General features: G+C 47.0%; 1 protein-coding gene across 6 annotated transcripts; it reads left to right on the top strand.

The window, feature by feature from the left end:
• The first annotated feature begins 37 nt into the window (after positions 1–37).
• On the top strand, positions 38–21,801 carry YDJC (YdjC chitooligosaccharide deacetylase homolog). Of its 6 annotated transcripts, none has more exons than XM_051634477.1 (9): positions 38–261; positions 2,339–2,561; positions 6,379–6,738; positions 7,756–7,928; positions 16,225–16,384; positions 17,079–17,178; positions 18,040–18,217; positions 19,008–19,364; positions 20,283–21,801. In XM_051634477.1, exons 4-9 carry the CDS (start codon positions 7,771–7,773, stop codon positions 20,602–20,604), a joined length of 1,275 nt encoding a protein of 424 aa, XP_051490437.1. In that variant the 5' UTR covers positions 38–261; positions 2,339–2,561; positions 6,379–6,738; positions 7,756–7,770; the 3' UTR covers positions 20,605–21,801. The 6 variants fall into 6 exon arrangements, with proteins under 6 accessions (XP_051490437.1, XP_051490436.1, XP_051490438.1 ...); XM_051634476.1 differs by having other exon boundaries at positions 6,379–7,168; XM_051634478.1 differs by lacking the exon at positions 6,379–6,738.
• Positions 21,802–22,063: the final 262 nt, after the last annotated feature.

Here is a 22,063-nt window from a genome sequence, read left to right as displayed (position 1 = left end):
CCGCGCGGGCGGCGGGGGCGGAGCGCGGCCCTCCTTTCCCTCAGGTCGCCTCAGGCGGGCCCGGGCCCGGGAGGCCGGCCCGGCGCCCGTCGGGGCCCGCCGTGCTTCTGTCCTTCCCCCGAGCCCGGAGCGCTGCCAGCCCGGCTGCCGGCCCCCCAGCAGGCGACAGCCTTGAGCGCGCCCTCCCGGCAGCAATCTTTGTGCTTCTGTCGCTGGGAGTTTGCACTTGCTGAGAGTTGGTGTCGGAGGAGAGCAGGCCAGGTTTGTTGCAGCAGCTTTCTTGTCTAACATGTCGTCTGGGCTATCAGAAAAACAGTAGCCGGGTCTGACTGCTAAGGGCCTTGGGGAAAAAACACTCTAAGTGGGCACCTGCCTTGAGCCCTAAGGCTTTGTAGCAATGGTTTTCTGCGTGTGCAACAGCAGAGAACTACAACACTGCACTATTATAGGATGATTGAGAAAGCACTTCAGTGTTGCTGGCTAGTGGAAACGGCTTAAGATGCTCAGATGACTGTTTTCCACCAGTCCTGGATCTGCAAGGTTTTTACCCACCTGTGGGATTCCACTCAGTGGAATATTTTGGTTTTGTTATGCTGGTTTTGGCCTATTTTATACAGCTATACCTACACCTAAGAAAAATCTCTGACTGAAATGTCAGGCCTGCATTAAACCAAGCCCAAGTACTAAACTCAGTCATGTACATGCACAAGTACACACACACAGACTGTTCTTCTGAGGACTAAAAACTCACTTCCCAGTGTCAGAGGTATAAATGTTTGCTCACAGAAAAGCAAGAGATGACCCATTGATAGTCAAATGCCGTATTTTTATGTCGTTCTAAGAAACCTTACTGTCCTAACTGAGAAAACAGTTCACATTTGCTACTGCTGTTATAAATGGGGCAAAACCAGATGTCTGTGGTTGCCATTTTAGCCGTGGAAAATCAATCATATGGAGCTTTAGCTGGCACCTGTCTGTCTTTCTGGGAGGTCGCTCAGTCTCGGTGCATTTAGTGCCATTTACATGGTGCTCCCTACAATGCTTTTCAGTCCCACTTTAGAAACTTAATCGGGTTAGAACGGCTGCCAACAAAGAACCTCATCAATGCCAAACACCCATGGCAATTAATAGCCACCTCATTGCTACAGGGCCCACTATTGTTTCTAGTAAACTGCTGCAAGCTATGGGTAAAATTGCCTCAGAAATTATGTGATGGTGTATATTGGTAACACCAATATACAATATACAGAAACACCAGGTTTTTTAATAAGAATCCCATAATGATTATCATTTATGCACACAAGCAAAATAATTCAACAGTGCTGTAAAGGGTGAAAATGTAAAATGCAACTAGAATGGCTTCTGTCTTCAGTCACTTAACCCTGCAGTCCTTTTGCACACCTGATTTTCACGGATTTTGAAAATACCTACCATTCCCACTCTGGTGCACCTGTAGGGATAACTTGTTCCTCCCTGAAAAACAGGTTTTAGTGGATTTGGCAGTGCCAAATGCTTTTAGCATACAGGAATAAATCCATGGCATAAGAAAATTTTAAAGGGTGTAGCCTGGCCCAAAGCAACATATTAAAGGATTTTGTTTCTTTTTATATTTGCCTTTGTTAAACATGTTTTAAGGTTTCTGTTTGCTTTGCATGACAAAAGTAGTGACTGACAACTACATCCACACCCAAAAAAAGCACTGGTGCATCTTTGGGTGCATAGCCCTTCATTTGTGGTGAAAACTGTAGTAACATTGCCTGGACTCTTTCTCAGACTCAGGGCACATTTCTGAAGATATTAGTACCTGACACAACAGTAAGTCCACATGAGCTCTTCCTTTTACTTTTCTCTGCATTTGGTCTTTTTCTGATATTAGTAAGGTGAGCTGTACTAGAATCAAGGGAGTAACAATAGAAAATTAAGCCTGTAAATATTCTGTGGTTCTGTCTGCTTTCACCCCACACTGATGCACTAATGGTTATAAACCTCACTTCAGATCAAACATTTGTATCCACTGGCATATCTTACAACAAAGCTCTACTGTGACCCCTAAGCATAATACAAATAGTAAACAGTAGTAATAACAATAAAATGCAGTCACCCAGGAAGAAATCAAAATTGCAAAAAAGATGGCTTGCCAAAAATTTACAGAATTACAGAGTTTCTTATCACTCACTAGAGACCCAAAATCAGCTATTCTGGGATTTGCATTTGGTAGATAGAAACATAATGTAAGAAAAAAAAAACCAAAAAACATACACATATTTAAATTTAATACTTTTTCATCTGAGTTAGAAGATTTTATGCTGAGTTATTGATTGCTGTATTCTATTTGTAGTCTTTGAGGAAGAGGGGATTTCCTTGAAAGTTCTGCAGAGTCCTGGCAATCTGTGTCTGGTAACATGGTCAGAATCTCCCAGCTACTCTCCTTGAGTGATACTAGTCCTTCAAGATGATGGGATCTCTCCTCAGAGCTCCAGAAGAATTATGGTGCATTTCCATTCAATCAGCTGAGATTTTCCAGGTGCTTTCAGTGATGCTGAGAGACAACAACAATCGCTGTAAGTGATCTGCCAGATTCATTTATCTGTGTAGTAACATTGCTGAGGAGCTCCCAATGTTCTCACTGGTAACGCTAGCTCCTTTGGAAAAGCAAGTCTTTTGAGGTGACAAGAAATACTCATGGTTCTGCAACAGTCTCTTCTTCCATGTTTGATAAAATAGTCTCACTGAAGACCAGAGGGCTGCCATCTGCATCAGGGAAGATTTGAGTTTGGTACTTCAACAGTATGCCATAATTTAATGCAAGTGTCAAGGTCATGGTGGTAAATTTTGTCCTTCACTTTCAGTCCCATGAACCTTGCGAGTGTGTACCTTAGTTTGCACTGGTGTAAATTCAGATGATTTCAGAAAAAGGGACAGTGACAGGTGTACCACCTGGCTGGCCTTAAGTGGTGTGCAGGGAAGCCTTGATGCAAATGGAGGAAGCTGTTACATGGAAGACATTAGAAGTCACAAGTAAAGGGACTAACCACAGGATTTTAATGTTTATCCAGCATTATGTGACAAGTTTTTAATTAATTTGGAGCAATGCTCTTTGCTGCTTTCATCTCAGGTAGCAGCACTGATGCAAAGAGTTTAGAAAAGCCACTTCTGGGCAGAACCCATCTGCCAAACCTTCTGGTTGGGGTTTAGGCAATCCACGCCGTGCCTTACCATTATGCACACCTAGATTTGCCCATGAACTGCTCTTTCCAGTCCCCTTCCAAGCTGGTGTGGCAGGACAGGTGTGGGGGAGGTGTCCCTGCCCTGTCCAACAGCCGCACACCCTGCCCCGAGCCTGGGCCGGTACTCTGGGGGAGTCACTGACAAACACAACCGGTTGGCAGGGAAGCCGGCACAGTGAGAAGAGGCTGCTCAGGGAAGGTGCTGCTGCCCCCGGGGCTCCACCGCCCCGCGGCCCCGCAGCGCCCACCCCTGCCTCGCCACAAAATGGCGCCCCCTGCTCGGCGGGAGGCGCAGCAGCCGCCCCGCCGCGCGGCACGCCGGGAGTTGTAGTGCGGGCGGTGCCGGGAGGGGGCGCTGGCCCCGGCGGGTCCCCCCACGGGACCGGGTCTGTGCCCGCTCCCAGGGCACGGCGGGACCCCCCACGCGTGCCCTCAGAGCACCTGCCTACACCCTCACCCCTGCCCTGGCCCCACACAACACACGAGGTTCATGAAAGACTGCGGGAACTCGCTTTTCTGCCTCACCCAAGGCTGGTCACGTCTGGCAATTTTGGGAAATCCTATAGGTCTCCTATAGCCACATTTCTTCTAGTCAAGCTCACTTAGCCCACACGCTGAAAATTACAGCTAATGAACACGTGCTCCTCCAGCACTTGTGCATATCACTTATGCTCTCCTTCATCTCCTGCCCTGCCCCACTGACCAGCCAGTTTTGTACTTGGGCTACAGATAATTTTGGGCACTGCAGCCTCAGAGCTACATGCTACATCAGCTTGTTGCATGATCTCCATCCATATTGCAAAGGAGGCTGGAATTATCCAAGGCATCCCACTGCTAATAAGAGAAGGCTGAGATGGGCACAGACAGCAGGAACACAAATAACATGTTTCCTCTGCAAACCAGCCTCAGTAGAGGGATCAAAAGGCTTTAAGTTAAGCATTTCTACAGAAGCCACTGAACTTCCAAGATATTGTAAATCTTTGAGGCTGAGAAGAAAATGCTAACATCCTTTCATTTAATAAATGGATTTTACTTTGTCTCATTCAAACATCTTTTACAATTCACACTTTCAACAAATTTCATGCAAGAAAAAGGCAAACCAAGTCCTACTGTGCTACCATTGTAATCCCAAATGAACTAACTCACTGCAGCCAAGGGAACAAGAAAATGAGAATACATTTTTTGTGTCAACATGTCAACAGATGGCCTGTTGGAAGCATCAATTGTTAGGAAATGCTTTTGTGAAATACAGGAAACCTCTAAATCTGCTACTGAATAACTCAAAGTTCAGAGAAAGAAATTCAAGCTCAAAACCAGTGAATCACTTGAGGATGGAGAAAGCTCATGTTGGCTTCTGTGCCTAAGATAAAGCAGGCCTGTGTTTTGTTTCACTTAAGCTGGAAGATTCAGCCTGTGCTTAGTACATGTCCTGGCTTATGCAGCTCTACCCCAAATGCTGGCCAATATTCTCATTCATATCTTCATTGAAGAGGAGGGAATAGCCAGAGGAAGCCTGCCTTGCCTTTCAGCTCCAGGTTGAATTTGTAAGAGACTTTCCTCTGGACTGTGCAGGGTTGGCTGCAAGGGCCCTTTTGACAGCCAGCTGGGGTACTCAGGCTGCAGAGGAAACATTGTTCTGGGATCTGAGAGGGATGTGTCACAGTGGCAAGATTTGCTTGCTGGGGAGTGTTTTCTTCCAGTCACAGGAAGGAGAGCTGGATAAACAGGAATGTAATCAGAAAAGAAAATCCTCCAGGAACTGCATTCAGTATTTAAGAAGGATGTAACCATTAATAGCATTAAACATATACTAAGGTTAAGGGGGCTGAGAAGCCAAGCTTTGTCTAAGATACTAATGTGGTACATCTCACCTGTGCAGAGACAAGAAGCATAGACAGTACTAGAAAGAGGAAGAAAACCCCAGAGTTTGCAGTGGCAAAGGCAGGAGGTACTTGCTTTTCATTAATTCCATTACTTCATAGTTGTGCTGGTTTAATCTGTTATAGTAATACCCCTCATCAGTAACTGAAGCCTTGAGGAAATGTGGGCAGGCTGCAAGGTTCATCTCCCTGAAGGGGAAATAGTAGTTGCACAGATATCCACCCTGAAATGCCAAGGACACTGGAAACCCTTACAGAGCATGAAAAACATTTCTGTAACAGAGACATACAACCATTAAATGATGGAAATGCTCACAGGAATTGCTAAAACAAAGATTCTATGAAATTGAAGCATTTTTTTCTGCTTCAGAGCAGTCTGAGGTAGCAGGCAGAGGCCTTCCCTTCCCAAGTCCCACAGCAGTTTGCTACATGGACTGTAATCAGTGAGGGCCTAGAGATGAACAGGGCTGCAGCCTCCCTCCGTTCACCGATTCCAAATTCCTTGTGAGGAAACAGACCCAGAGAACCACTGGCTACACTGTTCATGCCCCCAAATACAGACACCTCAACTCCAGGTGTGAAAGTTCCCTCTGCTGAACTGTTCTGCTTTGTCTCCGCAAGCTGATGGTTCTTCCTTTGCCAAGAAGGACAGACAGTCTGTGGCTGTGCCTGCACGTCACCTCCTTGACTCTGGGGCTTGGGTGCTCTGGCTGTCTTTTAGGAATTTAATTCTGCAGAAAGAGGAAACACCTGAAGGCTTCATTTTTTTAATGCAAGGACCGCCCAGACTGAAAACAGGGTTGCAGTTGCAATGAAAGAAAGCCAGGTTACCATAAATTTATGCCTTAACCATGAATTAAGCAGCAGGATGGTCAGCCTGTCCCCACAGAAACAGCCCTTGAAGGCCTTTCCAACCTGTTCCACCCCATCTGCTCTTTCCAAGAATCCCATCCTTGGCCTGGCAGCTGTTTCTTCACTTCCCTAGCCCTCTTACCTCTACATTGGCATGAGTTTAGACGTGGGAATCACCATCATCCATGCAAGGTTCCCAGTCCCAGTGTGATCCCCGCTTCCTGGGACAGGTTAACAGCAACCATCAAGACAGCCACTCTGAATCCATGGACGTGTTAACCCAGCACTTTCTAAACTGTCAATTCTTTCCCTGCCCCAAAAATCAGTTTGTTTTTTCTCCTATGGGTATTTTGGAACAGCATTACAGACTAAGAAGGGGCACATTTACTTTGATAGAACTTCAGTTTCTCCTTCCACAGGTGAAAAGCACAGACTGATGATATCTCCCACTCAACACTGCTAAGCTGCTCAGTGGTTTCACTTTCATTCCGTTAGACAAAGGATGGCTTTTCTGCAATAAGAAAAAGCAGCCGTTGAATGCCAGGACAAACAGGATTTTATGTGTCACCTGATGGAGCCGACGCCCAGCACTGAACAACACTACCTTAGAAGCTGCCCTCCCTGGAGCTCTCCTCTGCACTTCTCCAGCCCAGCATCAAGAGCTGTGGAGGCTTCCCGACCAAGGTTTATGAACTGCAGCTCTGAGCTCACACCGACTGCAGGCTGCCAGCAAACCAAGCTGGGGGGGAAACAAGCAAGTTTGGAGGTCACGGATTGAGGTACTATCTATCAATGGCATTGTTGGGATGATTCATTTTGGACTGAACCAGCCACAGAGCGCAAGCTGAATTGCTTATCCCACCTGCAGCTCCATGCACAAGTCTCACCGCGGGGGCCTGAAGCAGCAGAGCCTCATCCTGGCGCTGCTGAGCGCGGCGGACACCGAGCTCCGGCGGCGCAGCCGAACCCCGGCCGCGAACGGCCCCCCCGGCGCCCGGCCTACCCTGGGCCGGGCCAGGCCGGCGCTGCGGAGCCGCCGGTCGCCGCGGGCGGGCGAGCTGCCGGCCGGGGCTGCTCATCAGCAGCGCGGGGGCAGGGAGGACGCGCGGCGCGGGCACGACTCGGCCACCGGGGCCGTCATCCCCCCCCACCGCGTCGGCTGCAGCCTCCCACACCTGGCGGCGGCCCCGGGCACGGGCAGGAGCGGAGGTTGGCACCGCTCGGGGTTGGGGGGCGGCTGGCGGGGCAACCCCTGCCCCGGCCGCAGCGGGAGGGCAGGGCCTGAGCCGCCGGCCGCCGCTCCTTTCCGGTTCTCCCGGGGCCGCGGGGCTGCGGCGCCAGGGCTCGCACCGCCCCCGGCCGCGCTGCGGGGCTGCCTCTGGCGCTTCGCACCGATCGAGTTCCACCGGGCACCGCGGGCGAGGGCGTGCAGCAGGGTAAGGAATCTGAACCCCCGACGCGCTCCGTCGATTAAATCAGCCCACGGAGTCCCGACCTTTTGCGCGCGCCTCGCCTCCAGCAGTACAAAGTGCGGGCAGGTCAGGGCGCCCGCAAAGCCAGGAAGGCTGCGGTGCCGTGACTGCAGGAGCAGGCAGGTGTGTGAGCCAAGCGGCCACACGCAAATCCGGCTACTGTGCAGGCTGCGGGACAGCGGCGGGCTGAGGTAGAGCAGGAGGAGTTAGTCAGGGGCTGAGTCACGGCTGGGTTCGCCCCCGTTGAGCCTGGCTTTTCCTGATCGCCTGTGATCTGCAGACTGCTGATTGTTCCCATTTTCCCTCCTTTACCTTCTTTGCTAGGGATGACCTCTAAGGATGCTTCAGGTGAAGCTTATAGTAACTGGAGATGACTTTGGCTATTGTCCTCGGAGAAATCAAGGCATCGTGGACTGCTTCCTGGCTGGTGCGGTATCTAACGTGTCCCTTCTAGTCAACGGAAGTGCTGCAGCAGATGCAGCCAAGCTGGCAAGGAGGTAAGCTACTTTCTTTAGCTCCTGTGTGGACAGCCTCCTCTGGCTATCTAGGGGAAGCCAAGCTGTAAAATTTAGTATTTTGTAGCCCCATATAAACACTGTATCATAGCCCAGGCTGGCATATAAATACTGGATTCCAGTCATTATTTCCTAAGACCCTTAATAGTAAAACCACTGACCTGCCAGCTATTCCCATAATGGCTCTTCCTCTGATATTAGCCACTGCACTGCACATTTTGCTCCTCAGGATAGAAAGACACACAATTTGACTAGTAGAGTTTTCCCCCTACACTTCTACAAGAGCCATCATCAGAATGAAAGTTCACGCTATATACCCAGACCAAGCTGCTACCCCTGAAACTATTAGACCATAAAAGCACAAATCTTTAAATCTCGTTTAATTTTATGCATCTCAGCCAGACTGAACACAGAGTCAGCAGGGTTCATTGCAGAATAAGAGAAAGTTATGATTCTGTGAGGCCTAAGTGATAAATCTGGGAGTGGAAAACTTGATTTTTCCATCCAAAAACCTTATTAAAAAAACACCTCAATATTTCTATTAATGCTAGACTTGATAAATTCATTTTTAAAAACTGCATACATAAAGAGGGAAACAGTAGCTTGTACCTACCACCTTTATTCCTTTGTGAAGTTTTCAGAGGTTGCTGGCAGCTGACTCTGTAGCAAATCAGTGCTGTGTGTTCTCCTGGACTAGTCCAGCAAATCCTCTAATAGGAAGCATTACTTGTATTTAGAAAGCAAAACTCAGCTAATGCTTCAGCTCCACTGTAAGCAGGCACTTGGAAGCAGCAGTTTGTCCTGAAAGAGAGAGCAGTAGGGCTAAAAAACAATATAGGAAAGCAGAAAGGGAAAGGAGCTGTACTGGAAGAACAGAGTCTTATGCTTCAAATCCAGCTCCTGCAGGGGACAGTTTAATGAGAGTCAGGCTGTCCTTGTTCTCTTTGAGCATGTTTCCTCATTTTGGCTGTGATTTTAGGGGTACTCGGAAATGGTTTGCAGCCTGTAGCTTCTTTGTTGTTGAATGGTGCAGGAAAACCAGGTGTAGTGTTATTGGCAAAGTGGTCTTCTGTTGAAAAGGTTAGAGATTACACACAAATGCTGAGAGGAGCTGCCTCTGGGATGATAAGTGGAGAGGCAAAGGGACACAACACTGTTGAGATGCCTAAAATCCCATCAGAAAATGAAACAAATGAAATGTAAAACAAGGAGATAAACCCAGCACTTATCTTGGACACAGGCACCATGAAACTCTTTAAACCCCAGTGCTCTGGTAATGTTGTCAGCTATTTTAGCTGTGTTCTTCAGCAGGCTTTTAAATATAGAATCCACCTGGCCTCATTTCCGTAGGCCCTGTAGTCAGAGATTTGAATTCAGGTCATGACACTTGTGCTGACATCTGATGCAGGTGTGAAAAGCCAGGTTGGAGAGTAGGTGACAGCAAAAGCTGCAACTTGCTGCTACGATTTCATTCTTTTGGGTGTAGTTTTGAATTGTAAATTGGAATGAAGTGGATTTAAATCTATTTCTGAGAATATAAGTAAGGTGACTTTGGGAACATAAGTCAGCACTGGAGGTCAGCAGCCCAGGTTCTGCAATTCTTCATTTGTGTAACTGTCTGCAGCTGTATTCAGCCCTACCCACACCTGGGGGGAAGCATTTGCACGTTGTGGAAAAACGATTCCTCATCTTCTAATGCAAAACTCACTGCAGGTGCTGCTGATATACATGCACTTAATGGGCACCTGTGCCTGTAAACAAACTTGTGTCACCTCTAACATTTGTTCCTTTATTGCAAAGGTTCACAAACTATTTTTAGACACTGGTGTCTAAGAGGTCAGACTTACTAGAATTATCATTGAATCCTCCTCATCTTGAGGTGCAAAAATGGGAAAGTATCACTACTGCTCGATTGCCTTGCCCCTTGCTTGGTGTTCTCTCCCATCCCACTGTGCATGTTGAAGCTTTGCATCTTTTTGTGTTTTACTGGATGAAAGCCTGCCCTGTTTTTTTTTTCTCCCCATGTTTGTCTTCCTCCAGAGACACCCAATGAAGCAAGTACCATATATATAACATATATACACATGTATGCTTACCTCTGTAACAGACATTTTAATCTTGACCAGTGGTGTAAGCAGGGAGCTTGTTCATTCCTGTGGTGCATTCCAGTGTTGTGGGGTTTGGTCTTTTGCATGCATGGTGCCCGGATTGCCAGACTGCCAGGCTGTTTCTATGGCTCCTATAGTGGAGATTATCTGGGTAGTTCTTGATTAACTATAACATGGTTACTCCTCACTCCAGGTCTTGAGCTGTCTTTTCCTTAACTGGTTTTCAGTTAAATAAGCACAAGAAAAACGAATTAGTAACAAGACAACTTTTCTTGCATGATAATCCTTAAGTGTCTCATGCTGCCCTGCAATGCTAGGACTCTGCATCCTTCAAAAAGGAGCACAGTTCCTCTGGAATTTCATTCTTCCCTTCATTTTCACAATAATTCTGTAGGCATCTGTGTATACCATCTGTTGACCTCTGTTTAGATAAGAGGCCTTGGCAGAAATGTGGTGGTAGTCAGCAGATCTTTGTACCCACTCTAACACAAACTGATTGCAAAACTGCAATCTGTCAGTAAATAATACACCTTCCCTAACACCTAGGTTCTGGGTCGTGGGCTTTTCTTATTCAGTGTCAAATGGGCTAAAAGAAGGGACCCACTCATTTCAGGCAAAAGAGAAGTTTCAGCAGAGGCCCAGTTCATCACCAAATGATAAACCCATTGATGCCAACTGCTAGAGCAGTGCATAACTAGAACAGCAGGTGGGAGAAGAGTCTTCCACTGCAGGTTTTGTTTTGTTTTTCAGTAACTCAAAACCTCTCTCTTTATGGGATAGAGACTTCCTGGTTATCCATATAATATAGTCTCAATTTTCTACTTTTCAAGCCCCACCTTGAAGTCAGCCAGTCTTCCTGATGCTTATTCCAGAGTCTTTCCCAGAGACTGAAAGGGTTATTTTGTTATTTGAAATTAATTCCTTCATTTTTCCTTAGAAATATGAATATAGCAGAAATAAATACCTAAGATGGTTTGCTGCCATATTTTCCTTCCCTTTTATCAACCAGCTCAGTTTTGACTGAGTATTAGGACCCTTTTCTGGATGATTTTATCCAAATACTTGATGAAGAGCAACATATTTCAGGATACAGCCTCAGCCTTCCTGGGTATTTTGCAGTTTAAAAGCTGAACATCAGCTACACAAAAGCTGAAGCCCCAGCAACATCTGGGTACATTTACCAGAACAATCTAACAAAACCACATTTAATTGCTGTCTGTGTTTTCACTTCCTTTCCTATCAACACTAATTGCAAAATGTGTGTGTAAATTGTGACTTAATTCTGACCCTCCCAGTCACCATCTGACTAATCTAGAAGTCTCTGATGCTTTCTCATCACTCTTTTATCTTACTATTAATCACAAGGCAGAGAGTTCCACTGCTGGACTGTGCTTGGATTAGGGGTGGGGCCCAATCTGAGGCTGTAAACTAGAATACCAGATCATATTAACTTTATTGGTAGCAGCACTTTCTGCTGATTTAAAGTCATGGACACAGGAGCTTCAGTTGATACAAAGATGTAATTAAAAGGAAAGTCACATCCCTAAGCGATGTTACAGTACCAGTTTTTAACACTACAAAGGCTTTGAAGTCTTTCTTCCAGCAGGAATAAGTCCCTAGCATAATGGAGCAAGACAGGATTCTGTGTGAATGACACAGAATGATGAAAGACAGTTAAATCTTGCAGTTTGCTGAAGGTTTTAAAGTGTGTGTTTTAAGTATGAAAATGCCAAGGTGGAAAAACTAAGAGGTGCCCTTTTTGCACAAAGCATAGCCTAGCCTTGTCTGGCTTCAGATACTCAGATGTTTCCTGAAGCAGGATGTCTACATACAGGTATTTACCTGAGGCTCTTAATTGTGTTACACTTGGGCTGAACCCCAATGAACCAATAGTGTCCAGGATAAGGATACAAACAGGCTGCTGAAGGTGAGATCTGTCTGCCCATCAAGGAAGAGGGTAAGTGCCATGTTTATGCCAGAGCATGCAGCCTTCAGCAAGAAAATTTGGACTGGACTCAGGGAATCACATAATTCACACTGCAACTGCTCCCAGGGATGCAGGACTGCACAGGAGTCTGTACTGTGGCTGGACCCAGGGCACTGTTCCTCATCCACCAAACTCAGAAACTTGCAAGGCTGCTGGGCACTTTAAGGAGTGACTCAGTATAGTAACAGTCTCCAGGGCCCCTTCACTGTTCAGGATATGAATGAACAGGGATTGTAGCTGCACAAAAGCCCATTGCCTCAGCAGAGACATTTGTTCAGAGCACTCATGTGGCAAAACAAGCAACTACTTGAAAAGGAAGCAGTTTAGCTGATTGTATTTCCTCTCTCTATTTGATAACTGGGCTGGGCTTGTTGACTCAAATCTTTCCAGATCAAATTCCTTGTTGCTCCTTGTAGCATTTGTTGAAAGGGTATCTCCTCCCTCCCACCCCTCCATCTCTACAGTGGATGGTGAGCAGAGAACCACAGAGTCAGGCTGGCTTTAAGAGGCAACTTTCTGTCAGTGGAAACAGCTCATTAACAGACTAACCTTAGTGGCTGCAGAAGCTACTGTTCTGAACTTATCAACAAGGTCACAGACAGTCCAGTCTAATGCTCCCTATGCTGTAGGAGCACACTGATAGACACAGTCCTTTGGCTTGATCAGTGAACTGAACCCTTGTGCTAAATCCTGCTTCACATCTGTGCATTCTCCAGGGCAGTGGAACAGACTTGCAAAACACCTAGACGTGGGCCTCTCCAAACAGATTGTGGAAGACATATTTCAGCTTAAAACAATGACCAGAATGAGTTGAGAAAGACCAAGCACATTCCTCAGCATAATTTTGTGTTGGCAACAGTAGCTGTTACTTCAGTGCTTTTATTGCAGAAACTAAACTGTTGCTTGAAGCTCAATGCCAATCCTTTTACTTTGAATCCTGGGTGAAGCAATTAGGAGTTGGATTTGACTGGCAATGACTAGCAGGGCTAACCCTGTCCCATCTATAAAGGACTTAAGCAGAGAAGTGGGTATGAGGCCAAACCCAGAACAGCTGAGCTCTGTTTCCAGAGTGGCATCACATGCTATATAAGCTGCTTGAGCTGCTGGTCACTACTTCAATATTTCAGCCAATAAAATACTTTACAGTCTTTGAAAACAAAGTGAGCAACCATAAAGTATGTTTGTGTAGCAGAAACAATAATCTGCCCTTTGAAAAAGAAGCACTTGAGAGCAAGAATTTGTCCAGCGTGTTTAGTAGTCAGTGGGAAAAATGCCTATTGGTTCAGTCTTAAAGCCTGAACCTCTGGTGAGGATAGAGCACAACTGGAGCTCTGCCTCCCAAGGTGCAGCCCAGCTAATAATTATAATGCTTTCAGTTTTGTTCATGTTGTCATCTCATTAAAACTTACATGTCAGATACTCATGCAGTGTCAGGACTGTTAGGCATGAATACCAGGTGGCAGGACATTTGGTGCCAAAGAGGAGCATCATCTGGTTCATTCCAGAGGCAACACACATATAGGTACAGGAAAACACTGGTTGGCAGCAGAACTCTGCCATGCCCACTGCATTGTCCTCCTCCCCATATCCTGACAGCTTTCCCAGCATGCCTGCTTCTGTGTATCTCCCACAAAGGAGTATTTCTGAACAAGTTTCTCATGTTCTGCATTTTGAGTTTTGGTGCCTGCATCCCAGAGCTGTTAAACACCAGCAGTTCCTCTTTAGATCCCTCAGCATGGACAGTCTTGTCAAACCAGCCAGGACTAACTCAGAGAGAAAACTATTAAGATATTCAGCTGGTGTTAGACAAATCTCCGAAACACTCTAATGTTCCAGTCAGAGTCTCCCCTTACAGCCAGAACAAGGGCAGCTCTCTCTGCACTTCCACATTCTGCACATTTTCCAGCTCTGGGGCTGGTTTCAGCTCAGGAGGAGGAGCAGTTCTAATGTTACACAGCACAGAGCTTGGCTCCTTGGTGTCCCACACCTGTCAGAGGGTCCTGCCTTTTCCTGGAAATAGCTTCCCTCACAGCATTTGAGGCATTGCACAATTGGAGGTGGTTTATTTGATGCCCCTGGGAGACAACACCAAGAGGCTCAGCTGTTCATCTCTTGCCCTCCCACAACACATGAGAAGCAGAGTGCTCAACAAAAAGTCTTCATCTGCTGATTCATGGTAACATGTGAATCCTTTTTCTTGCAGACAGCAGTGGCTGTGGTACGAATAATGCTATCAGCTGATGCAGTTAGAGCTTTCCAGGGACATGATAAGGAATCTGGGCTGGATTTCCAAAAAAATCCAAAACAAACTCACAGGCTCCCCTCTGCCTTTGAGCACATGCAGGGTACACAGCAGGTCACAGGACAGAGGGGAAACCCCCTGCCACAGCACCCCTCTGCCTCCTGCCCGTCAGCTGCCTGCTTAAGGACTCCCATTCCCAAAGACAAGATCCTCCAGTTCTTGTATTAGTAAGGACTTAGTGTGCACACATCATGTACCATGTGAAAACCAGATGAACATTTATCATCAATTATACAGTCAGGCTCTGCTGCAGAGAAATCACCAGATCAGAAGAGCCAGGAAGGACATTTCTCTCCACAAGCTGCTTTGCTCCACTATGCCTAATCACACAGTGGACTGAAAAGACAGAGTCATTTTGTTTCACAGACCTGTTCATACAATTTGGCTCGTAACATTTACATCTTTGAGGAGGAACAGTATCTGTCAACAGGCTACACCATCCACCTGAAGCACAAGACATGGAGGAGCCAGGAAAAGACTTTCAGTCCTGCAATGGCCAGAGCCTTAGCACCTGAAGAAACTAAATGACTGACTTAGCCCAATTCATCCACAATCCTGTCCCCAGTGACTTGGTGCTTCACTAATCAGCTTCATGGCAGCAAACAGAAAGGGAAAAATCTGGTTTTTGCACACTTTGCCTAAATGGAGATGGCTTTTACTTCCTTCCTTTTGGTACAAGGGCTGTAACAGGGACAGAGCATGCTCAGTTTTAGCAGCTCCATGCAGAAGTTCCAGGAAGGATTTAAAGCATCACAGACTTGTAGCCTTGAAATTAACTCTGCACCATGACTGGGCAGCACAGGAAGGATATTATAGTTCTGTCATTTACTTACTGGGTGAGCCAGAGGCCAGGGGTTGTCTTGGAAAAAGTTTCAAAGCATCACTGTGGCCATCAATTCTAAGGATTTCCAGAACTGCTAATGAAACTCACAAATCTGAGCACTCCCAGGCCCTTTTTTTCTTGCAGTGGAACCCACAGCCACACACCAAGAAGAAACACCAGCACTCTGCAAAGCTTTGCGCCTGAGAGGAGCTTTGCAGATATACTAGCTCCATAGTTACTTTTAAAAATTTAAATGATGCAGGGTGCAACTAGTTAATAAATTGGACCCTTGTGTTTCCTTAGCAAGGGTTTACACTTCCACTGCCAACCTCCCTGCAGTAATCCTTCCTCTGTGCCACAGAGATGCTACTTTGTTCAGCTTAGCTGTCACACAGTGAGTGATCACCTGCACAAGCAGACAGAAACCTGGCCACTGCGGGCAGTTTCAGCTGCCTCCTCTTGGATTGGGAAACCCTTAAACTCAGACAGTATTTACACTTGCAGTCTATACTGTTGCCATAACAGCTGCCTTGGGTGCTGTTTATATATGGCTGGGTTCTACTCAGGGGCAGCTTTTTAAGTTGTCAAGTAAAACTTGAATGTATTATAAATGTAGCATCTTTAATAGGGTAAATGACTCAAGGGAACACCTAGCAAGGGCTAATGAAGTGCTTTAGAAACGGGTCGCAAGGTTCAGATTTCTCTGTTAGTCACTGGTGACTGCAGGGCAGTTACCAGCAGCTGCAGGCACAGCAGTCAGGGCAGTTACAGTATTTACCTTGTGGCTGCTCCCTCCACACTAGTCAGAGACCGGAGCTGGGTGAGTCTCACACATGGGCCCTTGTCAGACTGCACAGGCTTGTTACTTGGGAGACATTCTGCTCTGGTTAGTGTCTGTCTGCTTTCTTTTATAGAAGAGCAGGGATAAGAAGATGCCTTCCAGTGAGTACAACACTACTTTTTAGCTCAGCCTAGATCTTTCACTTAAATCTCCCCCTTTGACCACAGTAAGGGAGGTAGAGGTACAGAGCTTAACAGATACTTCATTCCTGTTACAGACACAACATCCCAATAGGCCTGCATGCCAACCTCTCCGAGGGCTCTCCTGTATGCCAGGTGCTCAAGACCAATTCTTCTCTGCTCAACGAACGTGGATTCTTCCATGGGAAAATGGGATTCAGAACAGCTCTATCAAAAGGTCTCCTGATTATGTCAGAGGTAGGAGAAAGCCACACACAACCATACCACGGCTCACTTATCCCAGCACCTAACAGCTGAAGGTCTTCCCTGGGTTCCAGCAAGCTCAGAAATGAATCCTGACTGTGCTCCCTGGGCAGCTGGAACTGGCTTTCTGAGTCCTGGGCCTGATTCTGCCAAAGGCTCTGCAGCCATTCAGAACTCATTCCTTCCTGCTCACTGCCTACATGCACTGTTGTCCTGTTAACTACTCATATGAGGGGGCAGAAGAGGCATTGGAACAGATATTTATGAAAAACCTAGAGATGAATAAAGAGAAAAAGCCAGAGAAGTGCTAAGTAGGCAACAAGCTTTTCATTACCTTGTGAAAGGCTTTTGTGCTCCCTGGAGATGGCTGGATTTGCCCCATGAATAAGGATGCATGTGTTCAGGTGATCAAAACTGCCTATGGGATATAAGCACCCATTTCCCCATTAATTTTGAAGGGAAATAGATATTACAATATCCTCTGTATTTTAGAAAATCCCAGGATCAGCACCATCCACATAACTAGTCCAATAAAGAGACCTGCACCTAGAGGAGGTTCTGGTCCACCCAGCAGCACTGCATGTCCATTCACACACCTCAGCAGCCTGTGCTCCCAAACACTGGCCAGCAAGGCCCCTTGCACCCTCCTGACCCACAGGCCTTGCTCTGACCCTCCTCTGCTGCGCAGGTGAAGCAGGAGCTAAAGGCCCAGGTGGAGCTGTTCCGTGAGCTGACAGGTCACCTACCTCCTCACATGGATGGACACCAGCATGTTCACGTCCTCCCAGGTAAGAGGGGATTCCTCTTCTTCCCACCACCAAGCAGATGAAAAGTGGAGAATCAGCTCAGAGGGAACTCCCCTCACCACAACTCCCTGCTTGGGTAATAAACCTCACCTTAAGATACTTTGCTCTACAATTACAAGTTGAATGTTCCCACCTGGCCCAGTTCCACCTTTTCCTCCAAGGACTGATAACTATCCTCAGCATCCTAATTCCATGCTCTCACCCTCATCTAAGGAGGTAGGCCAGGGCCAGCAGCAGGCTGGCCAGTTTAAACTGAAACACTTGGATTTAATAAAGCTGATTGTTCTTTCACATTATAGCAAAAATCCATTCTGTCATTTGTGCTTCCACACCCCTTTCTGTCTGCAGGTCTCACCATGCTTTACAGAGGTGAACAAGTATCTTTGTCCCTGTTTTGCAAATAATGTCATTGTGGTACAGAGATGGGAAACTGAGTGAGCAGAAACATCCCTATTTCCTCACTCCTGCTGCCTCTGGGTGACACTGGTCTTGGCAGTTTCCCCTCACTGTGCACATCTGGCTGTGCAAGGACTTGGTGAAGAACTTGTTCCTGAGAGTGCAGCCACCTCTGGTACACTCTAGGACCAGAGTCACTAACTTAGAAGGGGTTGCTGCACTAAATGCTCAGCACTGAAGGGGAGACATGGCACCTACAGCAGATGTTGAGGGAGTAACATCTCCAGTGTATCAAGGGACTCCCATCCAGATGAAGAAAACCATTTCAGCAGAAGGCAAATGGGATTACATTCTGAAACTTGGGAAGGGAAGACCTCTCTGTGCTAATAGCTTGCAGGGCACATGAGGAGCTGGTTATCTGACTGATGTCTCTGTTTTTGCTTACAGAAGTCAGGCATGTATTTGCAGAGGTGTTAGAGGAGTATGGGATTAAGTACACACGTGTCCCAATAGAGCCAGGCCTTCATAACTGTGACTGGATTCCACCATCCCTGATGGACTTTTATCTGGGAGTAGAAGATGACTCTTTTAACACAGTGGATGTGTTTACAAGGCATGGAATAAGGTAAGACAGGCATTACTCATCCTTTTTGTAGTAAAGGTTCAAGATCTTACCAGTTCTTGATAGCATCTCCACAGAACAGAGCACTGCCTTTCCCTTTCCACTTCAAGAAGGTTCAGGGGGAGTACAAAACTGCTGGGGGCACTCAGGCTTATTAAGCAGATTTGTCTGAACTGAGATGACTCACTTCCCACCTGAAAGGATGTGTTTCTCAGCCTTTCCAGGGAAGCAGCATTACCCTGGCATCTGGGATGTAGGAGGCTGAAGGGCTGTGTCAACACTGGAATTTAGAAAGTAAGATCTTTTCATCTCCCTGGAATAGAGAAAGGGTTTTAAGTAGTAGGAAGGACACTAATCAGAAACAAGGTTTTGTTGTGAAGGGGAGGCAGGGAAGCTCAGAGCTTGCAGAGCTACAGCAGGTGATCACTGCTCTAAGCAGTCTCATCAGTGTCCTGCATCTCAGGAACAAAACCCAAAAAGCTCAACCCTTCCCCCAGTGACAGACTTTTCTGAAAAGCTTAGATCAGGTAGTGTTCTATGGATTAAAGACATTTATTCAAGACCCTTACAGTCACTTGTCCCTTGGGGCAGATTACTTTCTCAGTTTACAAAAGTTATTTTCTTTCATTTCTGGGGGATTTTAAATTAAATTGTCCTCAACATCAGGAGCAGGCTGGCATTTCACCATGCTTCTTCCAGCTGGAACACACGGGCTGTACTCCAACAGCCCATTTCTGAGGGAGAGAAGAGCACAGCAACTCACAGAGACAGAAAAACCTCTCCTTTTGGGCAGGTTCCTGGCAGGGAAATCCAGAGGAAGCCCCGCACGCTCCAGGGCTACCGGAGGGAGGGGGTGGTTGCGACCTTCCCCCGGGAGGCCGCTGCTCCGGGATCCGCCTCCCCAAGAGCACAGGGAGGAAGCGGTGGGGCCGTCCCGGGACCTGCTCATTTATCCCCCGCGGCACCGCCCCCCTGCTCGGGCACGCACCCACCTGGTGTCCGGGGGAGGAAGGGGCGACAAACTGACAAAAGAAACACGTACGACGGGGAAACCAAGAAAGGAGAAGAGCACGGTCAGCTCAAGTCACAAGCTGACCACCTCGAGCGGTTTCAGCATCTGTGCCAAGAGGTACCACACCGAGCCCCCGAGGTCAGTGTGTGACACCAGAGAGCACCAAACTGAGCTGACCACAGAGCTGTGAGGAATTAGCAAGTTCTGTCAGTTTACAGTTAAACTTTTTTTTCCTCTAAGTCCTGCAAACTCTTCTCAGGGCTGAGTGTTCAGCTGGGCTCTCACCAAGCAGGTAAAGACCCCAGCCTTGGTTTCTTCCAAACAGTGCCTCACTCTGCCCTGGCATACACTGGCACAGCCCTCCTGGGCCTGCTCACACCACACCAGCAGATCTGAGGTCTGCAGCCAGGCTTGAACAAATGATTGTGTTGAAGCTACATATGAAACAGCCTCTAGCTGTACGTTTCTTCACTGTGTGCTCTCCAGTAGTAACAATGTTTTGTCCAGTGTTTTCTCTTTATTAGAGCTCTTTGATGCATTCCAGCAGAATGGTCTGTTAGAAGGGAGGTTTCCATTTTATTACAGTAATTTTTTTGGTTTTCACTTAGCTGAGGGTTCTTATTGAAAGACTGCTACTCTTCAGGTTTTAACTGGCCTAGGAAGTTATTTTGATATGGTGGCATTTCTCAGTTTAGCTCTGCTTTTTCCTTTTGTGCCAACAAAATGCACCTGTAAGCTCAGAAATGCCAAACAGCCCTTGTGCTGTGACATGGGACACGTAAGGAGAGCAATAATAGCAGCACTGGTACTGCAGCTTTGCTGGGACTGTCAGACTGGAAAACTGCTGCTTTAGTGTTCTGGTTTCTCTAAGGAAAGAGTGTTACTGGTCTGCAGTTCTGGTTTTACTTTTGTTTACAGTTAAGAGTTTTACCCCGTGTCCCTCCCTCCCCTCCTTTCTATCCTAAGTTTTTTTGATTCCTAATCCACTGGATGTAACACATTCTTTTCTACCTACCTCGTCAGCACTAGTATCAGTGTTCCCTCCTCTGGCTACAGGTGGCCAGACATTTACATAGGTTTGAGCACCATGGGCAAGAACATGTCTGTCAGCAGCATCTGGAGCGCCATCGACACGGCCCTCGTGGGGTTCACCACCAAGGCCCCCTCCCCTGCACCCCCGAGCAGGACGGTGACGATTGAACTGATGGTGCACCCAGGGTACCCCAGTGTCCCACCCGTTGGTGGCTGTGGGGAAGGACCAGATGATTTCTCACAGTCCTGGGAGCGCCTCCATGAACTCCAGACATTAATTAAGCCAGAGCTGCAGAGCCATTACAAAACCAGGAACATTCAGCTTTGCTCATTCAAAGATCTTTGAGTGAACCAGCATGTGCACCTCTGCACATTCACTCATACTCTGAAGACAGGCAGTTGCTAATGTCCTGAGAAGCCAGAGCACTGTTATCAGTGTGATACTTCCTGGTACCACTGACAGGAGCTGGGAACAGCATTACGATTTTCACAGAAGAGCAACACCCCGGGAGCAGCTACAGGGAGTACCTGACTGGCAGTTTTTTAGCCCACACCATCTGCTCTGAATGTGACCAACCTCTCCTGCCTCACCTGCTCACGCACCTTTCCATTGCAGCGTGGCAGCCAAGGGCCAGCCCTGCTCCCAGGGCTCAATTCCTGCCCGAACTATGGTGAGCAGCAGGAAGACAGGCCTTGCTGCCAGACCCAGCGGCACCACAGCACCCTCTGGGTTCTGTCAGTTCTCTTTTTGGACCTCACAGCAAAAAAAGAGAAAGATAATGGGGAGCAGGTGCTGCTTTGGAACAACTGCCCAGTGTAGGCTGTCCACAGGAGGCCTGAAAACATTCAGCATTTGGTTTTCTTAAAGCATCCAGTCGTGGTCCCTCCCCCTTCCCCCACTGCAGGGGCACAGGCACGTTACCTGTGAGTGTTGCTCTGGGCAGAGCAGCAGGATCACGGGTCCAGCCCAGTGGTGTCTGCAGCCACATTCCATGTGCAGCCTCAGCCAGCAGTGATTACAGCTCTTCCTATTTACGTTGCCTCTTGGCACGAAGCCACTGCAGGAAAGTCCCATCAGCCACAGCCCTTTCAGAGAGGCTTTTCTTCTTTTTTTTTTTTTTTGATGACTTTGCAAGAACAGCAACTGTTGACCCATCTGCTATTTCAGTAGCTGCACGAGGGCACATCAGCAACTGTTCCTGTGCTGCCTCTCAGGAACAACGTGTGGGGTGGTTACATTCCAGCTACGGGCAAGTTTTAAAGTGGACAAGCTCATCCATTTTTATTCCTGTAATCAGAGCATTTGAACTTCAACAAGCCCTAGTAACACTGACGCATTTCACTGCCTTCTTACCTGTAGCCCTGCTGCTCATGTATAAGTTTCACATGGGAAAAAGTATTTTAGATTGTTTCTGCTCATTTTCTGCACAAAAGTGATCTATTTAATGTAATTGTTTTTGTTAACTTTAAAAAAAATATGACGAATTCCAATGTGATCATTCTTTTAAATGAAAAATAAACTCAGGCCTTTTTCTACTGTAAATGCTTCAGGCTTTTGGGTTTAGTTATAGCTGGAGGGCAAACTAAACCCATCACCTCTGCTCTCTCAGCACTGGAGGGACAGCTCACAGATGGTTCACAGGAACCATCTGACCTTCCCTATCAAACATCCGAGGACATTTTTGTTCCGTGCAAATATGAAAAGCATCAAGGATGTTTTAGGAAATACTTTTCCAGGTTCTTTCCTAAATTATTGTCACATAATTAAATAAAAACACCTTGTCATTTATCAAATTATGAAAACC

The sequence above is a fragment of the Apus apus genome, chromosome 16 (assembly GCF_020740795.1).
Source record: "Apus apus isolate bApuApu2 chromosome 16, bApuApu2.pri.cur, whole genome shotgun sequence".
NCBI classification, from domain to species: Eukaryota; Metazoa; Chordata; class Aves; order Apodiformes; family Apodidae; genus Apus; species Apus apus.
This window is presented reverse-complemented; position numbering and strand designations above follow the sequence as displayed.

Bases quoted from the DNA above. Each gene is read 5' to 3' on its own strand.
- YDJC (XM_051634478.1), top strand. From the start codon at position 7,771: ATGCTTCAGGTGAAGCTTATAGTAACTGGAGATGACTTTGGCTATTGT. The intron at 17,179-18,039 runs GTAAGAGGGGAT...TTTTGCTTACAG, and splicing joins GCATGTTCACGTCCTCCCAG to AAGTCAGGCATGTATTTGCA. The intron at 18,218-19,007 runs GTAAGACAGGCA...CCTTTTGGGCAG, and splicing joins TTTACAAGGCATGGAATAAG to GTTCCTGGCAGGGAAATCCA.